At 27.1% G+C, this 12854-nt stretch overlaps 1 protein-coding gene across 2 annotated transcripts; it reads right to left on the minus strand.

Annotated features, from left to right (window-relative positions):
• Positions 1-2562: 2562 nt before the first annotated feature.
• Positions 2563-8881, minus strand: LOC129968733 (sulfotransferase ssu-1-like). 2 transcript variants are annotated; one of them, XM_056082928.1, is made up of 2 exons: positions 8742-8881; positions 2563-3585 (listed from the first exon to the last, which is right to left on the minus strand). In XM_056082928.1, the coding sequence occupies exon 2, from the start codon at positions 3558-3560 to the stop codon at positions 2616-2618; it is 945 nt and encodes a 314-aa protein (XP_055938903.1). In that variant the 5' UTR covers positions 3561-3585; positions 8742-8881; the 3' UTR covers positions 2563-2615. The 2 variants fall into 2 exon arrangements, with proteins under 2 accessions (XP_055938903.1, XP_055938912.1); XM_056082937.1 differs by lacking the exon at positions 8742-8881 and adding an exon at positions 7383-7447.
• Positions 8882-12854: the final 3973 nt, after the last annotated feature.

Consider the following 12854-nt stretch of genomic DNA (forward strand, 5'->3'; position numbering starts at 1 on the left):
TCAGTCTTTTTCTTCATCTCTGCCAATGCCATCATGATTCAGTGAAAACAAGTTCGTTTTGCAATTAAATTATTTTTTTTTTTACGTAATTGTGAGAATTTGCGTATTTGAGGGAAAGAAATGCTTTTTGCTACTATATTAATAGAATTACAATTAGCATAGCCTAGCTAGATAAATTTTTATTTTGTTATTTGTCGCCTTGGCGATTGGCTACTTCGCCGGTTATATTTAATTTCAATTAAATCATTTAATTAAGAATAAAAAAATATTATGAAACTTCCGCGCAATAGCTTTAGCTAATAAGGTAAAGTCAAATTAAAATAATTAATATTTCTTAACTCTGTAAAAAGTAATGAATAAACATCAAATGTAATAATTGCCCTATAATGTAGAATAAAATTACATAATACAGTCGTGGAAAAAAAAAAAAAAGGAGCCGCCCAGATTTATTTCGCAATCGTTCATCTTATGTGAAACTTAAAATTACCATTTTAAATGTAATAGTGAATACTAAAAGATGCTGTGTCTAAAATTTTAATAATGGACAAAATTTCGTACATATTTAAAATTATTATATAAATATATTATATAAATTATTATATGTATTATTTTAAATATGTAGACATATAAATTATTATTTATATGTCTACATATTTAAAATTATACAAACTTTGAAATTTCCTATGGCAACATTCTTTTTTGATGTCATGAGTAGATGTTCCATGGAAAAAAATCGAGTGCAGCTTTTGGTTAATTTGCCTTGATTACATCGGACGATATTTGATATTTTCTATTAAGGGAGTTTCCACATTTAAATATACAAAATTTAGTTATTCACTGGGAATCGTAATAGTATTTTTTTGTCATACTTTTAAAGTATCGTTAAAGCATAGTTAAATCGTTTGCTGTTTCGTTCATTACAAAATATTTATAGCGAAAATTTTAGAAGAATTTTTATTTTTTTTCAGAAAAGGAATATTCAAGAGCATTGAATGTTTTGTTTAAATTGCACTTGAGCTCGATTATTCCATCGATTACTCCACGCTGAAAACACCAAAATGGAAAGATTTGTTACATGAGTAAAAGATATAAAATTATTTTTTATTATTTAATTATAATTACAAATCTAATTAATCATTAATTATACTTACAATTTAATAGAATGTTTGGAAGATTAAATAGTTAACAAAGTAATAATGAAATTTCCATTTCTTTAAAATTTGTTATATTCTGTAAATGACATCATATGAGGTGACGAGTAAAAATGCTAATTTTTTACAACGACAGAAACTGTCCTCCACATTTGAAAGTAGCAATTGTTAATAAAATAATATGACAAAGAATATTTTAAGATTCGATTTCATATTCTTTGCTGTGGACAAATTTTAAAAATATATTTTTTTATTATAACAATGCAGAAAACGATATTTATTTCAAGGAATGCATAATGAGTAGCATTTCATTTCCTTATAAAAACCTGTCGATATTTTGAAAAATATGAATGCGCTCCTAACTGCATCGTTTCAGGAGCAATATAGAAAACGTAATGTAACGGGAAAATTACTCCTAGAAATGAGCTGAAAATTTACATATCCCCTTAAAATGGTCTTTTGCTCTTCGATATATATCAAAAATTTAAGTATGTTGCAATTTAAAAAATTTCAAACTCGAATGTTGTGATTTTTTCACACATTAAAAATCGCCTTTTCATTTTAAATATGTAAGCAAAATGTGTAGAATATATTTTCATAAGAAAAAGAGTTTAGGCAATAACTTTGTAATTTTTACGATATGAACGAGGTTTAAAATTTAATTTTAACATTAGGAAGTCAAAATTTTGTTAAATGATAACTTCGTAATGAATAAACCTAAACTATTGAAACTTGGTTTCCGAAACTAACTTTTAATGTAGTTTTAAAATTTGTAGAGAAAAATGGGTGTTATCTTTGGAAACTGAAATTTGCTCTTATTTCAATATATAAACGACCCCTTACGAACTTTTTAATTAAAAAAAAAATTGTAAAGGGTCGAATTTTTTTTGAAAAGGTTTAAGAATACGTTAAATATTTTCAAATGACACCAATTTTATGATTGTACGGTGAATGACGCCAGAATAAAACAGGAATCTCTCCGCTGTTGCACAAGGAAACAAGATAATACTGCTTGTTTTACTTTTGAATTAGAAAAGAAAGTGATTCCATGAAATGATCCATCCATAATTTAAAACTAAAATATTGCTTTTACTGGAATTTTGTTGACTGTTGATTCATTGTTTAGTTTGTAATAATGTATGCAGTCACAAATGTAGGTACTTTTTTTCACAGAAGTTAGAGATTCAACTCAAAACTCTTTGGAAATTTTATCTTGAAATTAAAAATAAAACAGAACTTATTTCCAACAAAGAGTTCAACATAAAACTTGGAACATGTCAAAATAGTTATCTCTAGATATTTTTTATGTAGAACATGATTTAAAGAGAACAATACATTTAAAAGTTTATATAACTTTACTTAACATGAGTATATTTCTTTGTAAAAGTAAACAAATATTGAAGACATTAGATTCGTTTAAAGTTTTATTTAATATAATTTAGAAAAAAAATTGATTAAATAGATTTATTCTATAGGAAACCAATTTAAAACTTCTGTTCCTTTCATTTTTTCAAAGAACTTCTTATTGATTCTTTCTTTTTGATAAAAAGAAAAATGGTTTTCCCAATCTCCAATTATTCCTTTTCTAATGAACTGACGTTTCGGAATACCATGTGGCGGATTCATAGATTTTATAAAATTATACATATATTGTCGCCCATAGAGCATTTGGTGACAATTTACGCCGTTTCGTTCTGATTTGTATAATTTAGCAAACATGTTTTTCATGTAGTCGATTCCACTATGAAGAATTATATTATTATAGACGATATTATCTTTCTCAATAGCATCTAAGTATTCTGGCCCAAGAAACTTTGCAAGTTTTAAGACGACATTTTTTATGTCTTTTTTCATTGTCTCATATGTTGTATAAAACACGTTTGGGTCGTTTCGATGAGGGTACCAATCTAAAAGATGATCGAAATAATCATTATTTTCTACTTCCCCTGCCATGAACAACTCGAAGAATTCACTAAACTCTGCGTCCCAGAATCCATATCCTGGATCATCTCTCACATGATAGTAATGAGAAACGCAACAGTCTTTCGGATTTCGAGCCACAAAAATATACTTCGCTTTTGAAGAATATGGCATGTGGGAATATGGTAGATGAGTTTTGATAGCCCCTGGACGTGGCATTTTCTGAATACCTTCTAACCCAACCATATCTATGAAAGGCGCCATATACATAAAATCGGTTGGATGTTCTAGCTCTTTTCCTTTACGCAAGATGTAGAGAACAACATTTTGCATCCAAGTGGTGCCACATTTTGGATATGTAGAAATGATCACGTCTTCTGGTGTTGGCTTATATTCCAGAGCTTCCTTGAAGCATTTTGGGGAAAACATTTCAGGATAACGAATACCATTCATGATAGACAGTCTTGATCTTCTGGTTGTATTTCCCATGGTGACTTTCACTTTATATGAAATTCTGAAAATAAAGAATAAGATATTTTTTTAGTTTAGAAATGTTTAAATAATTTTTTACTAAACCCTTAACTATTAGGTGTATAACTTTGCTTCTGTTGTTTTTCAATAGATGGTTTCAGCGGTAATTGAATGGTCGAAATTGGCAGATCAAGAATGTCACACTATAAGCTTGGACATCTGTCCACATAAGGGCAATACCACATAAGTGGGTTCGAAAATGACTGGTTTCCAATTCTTGTCATTGGTGAAAAGTTTTTATTTTCTATTTTCATTCGAAGAAAACTGTAACCGAGTCATTTCGATTGCTCTTAAACATTTACGGTGAATCCGCTCTTAGTGAAAGAATATATCTTGAATTATGTTAATTCTCCAAATCCATATTTATGGTGCAAAGGTTATGCTCTGTATCTGATGGGATCAGCAAGACTTGATTTATTATAAGCTGTTCAAACCGAATGCAGAACATTCGATTCCATCACAGAGGATGGGTATCAAATGTAATTGATACCATTGAGCCTTGGATTGAAAGAGAAGTTTTGACAGTACCATAAGACATAGTAGACTGAGTGTTGCCATAATGATGAGAAAAAATAATAGCTAGTGACGGACAGTATTTGTAATTATTATGAATAAGTAATTACTTTTTAAGAATAAAGCCTCGAATTTCCGAAAAATGAATGGTAGAAGTAAAGTTGTAAACTCAATAGTTTACTTTCTTTTTTCTAACAGATAACACCTTCTATTTTTTTTAAATAAGATCTTCTATTTTTGGAATGTTTTATTGCTATGATTCAAATGACAAGCCATATAATACTTGACATATTGTATATTACATATAATTTTTGTATTGAATTATGACATTTATGAATGCTACTGAGCTGTTTAAAAGTGTAGAAGCAAAATAATACGAGTTAATAATAATACAATTTTTTTATTATTAAATAAAATACATACCTAAAATTGCATATATTTTATTAATTTGATAATAATTAATTTATTATTATAAAATTTTAATATTTTATATTTACTAATTTTATTTTATTATTATTATTAAGTATTATTATAAAATAATGCTTAAATTTCATTTGTTGCCTGAAATATTTTTGAAATTATTCTTTGAATTAGTGAGTATATAATTAAATAAAGCTTTTATTTATCAATGATTTTTATAAGTTTTTTTATTGAACTCACGAAACATTTTTTTTATTTATTTATTTAAGACAGAAAGTTGTAATCATTTAAAACATGAAAGAGGAATTTTATTATTCGTTAGTATTTTACATTTTTAATTTTATAAATATACTTTTCCTTTAATTCTTAATGCTTATTATTTCTATTCGCGTATTTACATTTTTTTTTTTTTTTTTTTTTTTTTTTGTATTCTGAATTCTAGACATTTTCCATTTTATTTTCATTATCGTTTGCTTTAATAACAAAAAATTATTGCTTAACATTCTGATTTGTTTTTTAATTCAGAAAATGGCAATATTAACTCAGATATTTATTCTTCCAAACGTTTTTATGTTACAGTTCTCTTGCGATGCAGTAAGTCTTGAGAAGTTTAATTCTTTGATATTTATATAGAATTCTATATTTCTTTAAAAACATAATTTATGAAAACGATTTTACTGATGTTTGCGCTCAGTTTGCAATTTTTAAAGAAAATAAATCTTGCAGATTTTATTGTGATAATATATGATATATTGAATAAACAGCGCATTCTAAAGAATAAGAACATTTCTAATTTTTGTCAATGCTATTTGAATTTTATTCTGTAAGTTATGTAATTCTTTATTTTTAATCGGGTTATAAATTGAATTCATAGATAAGTAATCATAAGTTTACCTTCGAGTTTGAATATTTTTCATTTCCCAATTCTTTCATACTCGGATATACTATGCGTTTATTTTAAAAATTGATCGCATATTCATTTTCTTTGAGCACTCTCAAATGTTGCAAACAATTAATGCTTTCCTTATAGTTTCAAACCTCCAGCTTTTAAGGTATGATTTTTTTTGTAAGCAATAAACAACTTCTGTCTGCAAATATTATGAGGCTCAGTATTTTTCAATATAATAGGCTATTTTTGAGTAAATTTAGCAAATTTTAATTGGAACACTACATGTTAAAGGAATCAATTTCGCTTAGAGTAATTCCATGCAATATGACAATTTGTACCCTTGTCAAAATAATTGTCAAAATTACCCCTTGTCAAAATAATTGTGTGATACTACTAGTACTAAAAATTCTTTTCCTACTGTATACCTTGTTTATTTTATAGATGTCTGGAAACTATACAAAAAACTATTCAAGGATCGTGGAATGGGGCTCAACTAAAAACAGCTAACGAAGCCGTTTTAAAGAGTGACCAAACAATCAAGGAAATGAGGAGATATTTTGGAACCCCTAAATCCGCCTTACATGAAACAAATTTCTACAATATAATATTTCAGAAAAACATTTTAGAAGGAAGCCAGTTAACTCAGTTTTCCAAGAAAAAGTATTCGCTAAAGATGACCAAAAATTATTTGGATGGTATTCGAAAATTGGCATGCAATTTTGCTGAATCCTCTAATTCAAACCGACTTCAATAAAGCGGCAAAAATAGCATCTTTGAATCGCTTATATCATTTATTCTGCAATCATAAACCCTATCAGGGATTTTAACTAAGAATAAATCAAAAACTATTTAAAAAATTTACAAGTAATTTTTAAAAAATACAGATTAATTAAAAAAGGAATCTACAATGTAGAGGAAACTGAATAACAACATTGCAGAAGCCTGCAAAGGTATTGCGGAAAAAGGAGCTAAACATTTTTGTGCCTTAGAATTCTAGAAAGTGTAAACAATGCCATACATTCAGTGCTCAAAGAATATAAGTTTTGAAAGTTACAAGATGGTAATGAATTTAATTACTCAATTTGTTCTATTGGAACTCGCCAAGATTGCTACGGGTGTGAAAGGTATGTGAACTTTAACTTTGTCATCTTAGTTTAATGATTAATGATCGTCAATTTTACTAATTTGTTCCCTATTTATTAAAGTGCGTGAATTTTAGATGAAATTATATTCATATTTACATTTATGTTTACAGAATTTATAAAAAATGGTACTTTTACTCCTTATTGACAAACTTTGAGCTCAAATCCACATGTGGTATATTCCTCTACTCATTACAAGAAAGAATTACCTACCACAGAGGATGATACCGCTTAAATGAACTTGTTTGGAAAGTTGATTACTTTAAAATAAATAAATTGCTGGACAAAAGAATTGCTGTCACTTTTCACTTAAAAGATCACTTAATGAATATTGAAAATTGGTCTGTGAAAAATTATTAGTAAATTTACTATTACAAAATTCTCTTAAATAAAAGGAGAGTCCCCATTATTCCCTTCTCTCCCCCATTCTTTCCTATTGCATTAAAAATTCTGAGGATGAAGCTATAGAATATTTTATAAATAAAAATTACGATTTCTTTTCCCACACCATCAAAAAATATTTTAAATATAAATAGTTGAGAGAATGAAGTTATCTCTATATCATTGGCGAATTTAAATTTAATTTAAATTCGAATTTAAAGAATTATAGATTCTTACTTTCGTTGAATAAAATATTATGTACTGATTGAATTAGGAGAAAAAAAAAGCTAGAATATAAAGCAACAACACAATTTTCAAAATTTTATTTTTATAACAATAACATAATTAGTCATAAGCATACTGAAGCAGAATCCATAATAAAAAAAAGCTAGTTTTAAACATGATTTAAAAGCGAATGATACAAAATACTCATACCATGACTGAATGCTATGAGCTAAATGCCTACTCCCATAAAAAACTGTTTCTTATTTTCTATCCATCTGCAAGAATGAAAATTTACTGATATGTAAATCAAATGGTAACATATAAAAGTAATATCCAATTGACATTCTCATGTATACCTATACTTTCCCATGTTTTGTATTTAGCTTTATCCTAATTTGAATAAACGCTACAGGTCTATAAATTTGACATCCATATCATTTATTAAATTTAAATAATCAAGATAGTCTGTTTCTTGTATTTTCGTGCTCGAATTACACAGACGTTTAAAAAGAAAATCTAAAGTAATCTCAGACTGATTTGTTATAAAATTTGACACAGATATATAATTTTGGCAAAATAACCACAACTCTAAAATTCTCTAACTTTTTGCAATTTGGACACACAGATGGACAGCCATTCCCTTGATGGATTTGGTCCAAAATTATATATAGAGCGATATTTCTAGTGATAACACAAAACAGTGAATTTCGTTTACCGAAAGACAATTTTCTCAATGTAAAGGATTTTATTAAAAATGAGATATAATTCTGCAATTCTTATGTAAAACACTTATACAATTTCCAATATTTTAGCTTAATTCGTGTTTAAATTATAATATTCGAAGAAAAAAAATATAATTTAAAAGATGATATTTTTTTCTGTTTAAAAATGGGTTTCCAAAATAGAGGTTTTTTTAAAAACCTCGAGGTCAAATTTCTAATGATTTATTTGCTTCGTTTACGAGAAAATAAAACTTATTTGGAAAATAAAGATATAAAATAATAATTTACTTTGAAAATATTACAACAATATAAGGACAAGAAAAATACGATAGCATTAAAATCCGACTGCTTTTGTTCAGAGACAAAATATTTTACATATATTATATTAAATAGAAATAAGAAATGAATACTGCGCGTTAATGGATTTATTACATTAATACTTTCTAAGGTGACGTATTTATAAAGTTATTTGTTATTAAAAGTTATTCCTTAAATTATTAGTTCCCCACGCGAAATAGTTTCTTTTTGTAAAAATAAAAATAGTTTTGACTTACAATTTCCTTAAAAATTTCTTAGATAATAAAACAAACATATATAAATAATTTAGAAACTGTATATATCATGAGAAAATTCCCGAAAAGTTTCAATAATAAGGGCAATAACATAATCTTTGCTACTTTACATTCTATTCTATATCATCATCGACTTTTGCGTAAACAAGAAAAAAATTTATTAAAACATTCATCTAATCAAATTATTTATGAAATTTGTCGATTTTTTAATTACTTATTTCTTAAAGCAATTACAAATAAATATCATATTAAAATAAATATAAATTTAAACTCACTTGTATTCAAACTGAAAAAAAGTTCTTTACCAAAAAAAAATGAGAATAGATACTTAGATTTCTTTGAAACTGGATATAGCAAACTTGCACAGCAGAGAAGACCCTTTTATACCCTTTCTTTTTGAAATCATCATTCGTACTTTTGAAGATGAGCCAATTGGAAATCATGATCAGATCCTATTATTTTATTACATCTCCATAATCCCCGAATCACTCCTCGAAGAATATGTCATTGCTCAGTCATCTGCTAATTGCAAGTTTCTGTGGTTTTTTATCAGGTATTTCCGGTGAAACTGAAAATTGTGATGATGCATAAAAATAGCAAACAGAATTTTTTTTTATTATTATTATTTCCAAAATTTGATTGTGTCAGCACTGAAAAGCGCAAAATAATTTGACTAAAAATACAATTTTGAATTTGTGAACTGCATTTCTCAAAAAGAATTTGAGTATGAAAAACAAAAAGTAGGAAAATAAAGCAGCAAACTTTTCCCTTCACTTTAAAAAGGGAACAAAATTTTGTGACTAAATAGCAAGAAGTGAAATTAATTTATTATCTTCCACTGAGTTAAGAATTTCATAATTTTTTAATTAGACAAAATAACTGCAGAATTTAAATTAATAAACATGGAAAGTTTGTACTTTGAAACAATTTAAAAATAATTTTATGCAAGAATTCCTTTGGAAGATATTAGCAAAAAAAATGGCCACAGTGACTACAGACAAAAAATGGTCACAGTTTTTACTAATATGTCGATAGCTAAAATTTGCATATAATTTTTAAAAATACCTCCAAATCTTTTCACCTTTACAGACAGACAAAGTTTCATCTTTATTAGTATAGGGTTGCCACTACACCGGGGGGACCGGGAAAATACAGGGAATTAAAAAAATTATCTATTAAACAGTGAAAATGCAGAGAAATTTGTAAATTTCCATAAAAAATTGGAAAATACAGGAAATTTTAAGTTCCTAATTTCCCCTTTTTTCATCTAAAAAAAATGCCTCTATCTGAACATTGTAAAAATAAAAGATAGTAGTCACAGCACCAAAAACGAAACTACTTTGTAATTGCTGAAGCTCACCCCTATTCTACTCGCTTCTCTTTTGTTATCTGTATAGATCAGTCTAATTTATATTTCATAGACAGTTGTTATCTTCCCATAAGATCCTGGATTGCAGATAATGAGCATGCACGAGATTGCTGTAATTGAATGAGAAAATGGAATAAATTTCTTTGATGGAAAGAAAGAGTAACATTCCATCTGTGGAAGCATTTCTATAGTATTTAGTTATTCACACGTGAGTTTATTGAGTGATTTGTTTATTATTTGAGAAATTATGAGCTTATTCAGAGTAGATTAGATATTTTAAAAAATAACGATCTGTTAAAAATCGGTATTTGATACAGATTGTACAGATTAAAATATCAAACCTGACTTTGCTGAATGGGTTAGAGACATTCCATAAAATGTTTTATCTGCGTTCTGTTCGCTTTGTAAGAAGATAATAAGCTTAAGTAATATGGGAAAACAAGCCCCAATGAGTCATACCAAAAGAGGAAAACATATAAAATTGCTTGCCAGGTCAAAAAAATCGATATTGTATTAGACTTCGTATCTGAAAGGAATACAGGAGAAAAGGACATGTCCAGACCGAAAACGTCAAATTTGATATCTGAAAATAACACAATTTCAAACTTTTTTTGACCAAGAACAATAATTTAAAGCTGAACTTTTATGGTCATTAAAACTTGTTCAGTCACATTCATATTTTAATGCATTAGTAATATATCAGAAATAATTTCACAACATGTTCATTGATAATGGAATAGTCAAAAAAAGTCATGCAAAAATGGTAGGTTTGGTCATACAAAAATGCCTCATATTATTTAATAAAGATTAGGTCCATTTTTGATACAATCTCTTTTTTTAACAATTTAAATTTTTAAACAATTAAAATATTTTAATATGCTTTGATGAAACTTTGAATCACATTTCACAAAAATGTCGAATGGATTTTATAGCAAGTTACTGGCATGAATAAACCCATAGAATCTCTACAAGATATTGGAAGTCAGTATTTTTTGAGGCATAATAATGCTCAAGAACTGTTTCAGAATTTTAAAGAAGTTATATCGTTTTTTACATATATTTACTTTCATAAATTAGTTTATATGGACTAAATGTAAAATAAAAAATTTTAAAACATATTAAAGAAGAACTTTCATGCGAAAATGACTGTAAAATTTTAGATATAGGAACTTTTGGATTACACATAATCCATGGAGCATTTCAGTATGAACTTCTACTCGATGGGAAGTAAACGTTACTCTAAGATCAATGCATAGAATATTTAAAAATAGTCCAGTTGGGCATGCCTATATCCTGGAAATTATAGATTTTGAATTTGCAATGAAATTTTGTTTTAATGTTGGGTAGAAAATGTCAATGTTTACGAACATGCTCTAAATCTTTTAGACAACATCAAAAATAGATTTCATTAAAAGAAACTTTGACTGGATCTGCAACAAGTGATAATATTATACATGCATGTCAGGATAAATTGATTCTAAAATTAGCTTCGCTTCTATTGCTAATATTCTTCAGCTATTCCCTTAAAAAATTCAGGCAATTGAACCAATGATGTCTTTCTTATAAGAAAATCTTTTCACGTTTGTTAATAATAAATAGACATAATTGAAGAAGCAAAAACATTAAACACTTATTTTTGATAGAGCTTGATGAGGCTAAAAATAAAAGACTGAGAAAAATGAATGATGTTAGAATAATGACTACAAATTATTTACAGTGGAGCTACAGAAACTGAAAGAAAAAATATTTTCGTTAACAGTGTTTTATATTTGTGAAGAATGCTATAAAAAAATTTGAATGCATGTCCAAAAACTTTAATGCTTTAAAAACTGCATCTTATTTAAACCCAAATTTATGGAACAACCAACACATTATTAAGTGAAAAACGAATGGTAATTTTATACTAAAGTGCACATTTCTCCAGTATGTTCTGAATATGCAGTGATCCAATTTGAAATTTTTCTGAATTTTTTTAAAAAAATGAAGACAAAGAACAGCTTGGATCATTTAATGAAGCATTCCGTTTAGATGATTTCAGTTCTAATATTTTGTAGTCTAAAGAATTTGACTAAAAAATGACTGATGACTAAAAAATCTGCAGATGTAGCAGAAATTGATCTCCAAATATAAGAATAGACAAAAATAAATTTAAAAAATCTTGCTTTGTAATGATTTTTGCGCAGTAATCATCAAATGGTTTGCGTCATTATAATAAAAAAATTTATTTTGCGCTTTATTTCATTCAACTCTATATTTTTGTGTTACAATTAAAGAGCATGACAGGTGATTAATATATGAATATGTGAATTTTATCTTGCTAAATTCTAGGTAATAAATAAGGAGAAATTTTTTTCTCTATGTAAATATAAACATTCTTTAAATACACTTTTTGTTTCGAGTAAGGTTATATTCATGGTTTTTTCCTTGCTCTTTCTACTCATTAAAACTATGGAGCATTGTTATTCCATTATAATTAGCATATGAGTGCTGTTCGTGCGTTTCCTCTAATATGGCCTATACGTACGGGAAAATCTCAGGGAATTTCTTTTTCTAGATTTGGGTGGCAATCTGTATTATTCGGAACAAAAAAAGTGCATAATGTGTGCATTTGTGAAAAATGCATAATGTGTATTATAGTGTACGTATTATAAGTAAAAATAAAGCTTGAAAAAATATTATTTTGATATTTAATTTGTGTGGTCGTGAATTGAATTTGTTAGCTGTTAAATAAATTAAGTTAATTTCAGTCACGTTAATCAAGAAGTGTGATTTCATTTTCCTTTTTTTCGTCTAGAATTTAGTTATATGTTTTCTTTTAAAAGTAAATCCAAAATAATCCCATTTTATCATGTTCCCTTACAAAAATAATTTTCTCATATTCCTTCTATCAAAATTAGCAACAGAAATATTACATATGAAAAAAATTAATATCTTGGAATTACTTTTGATCATAGAATGGCATGGCTTTCCCACTTGGATATTTTTAAAGAAAACATTTTGAACATTCGAAGCAAAATTA

This window comes from Argiope bruennichi, chromosome 1 (assembly GCF_947563725.1).
Source record: "Argiope bruennichi chromosome 1, qqArgBrue1.1, whole genome shotgun sequence".
NCBI lineage: Eukaryota > Metazoa > Arthropoda > Arachnida > Araneae > Araneidae > Argiope > Argiope bruennichi.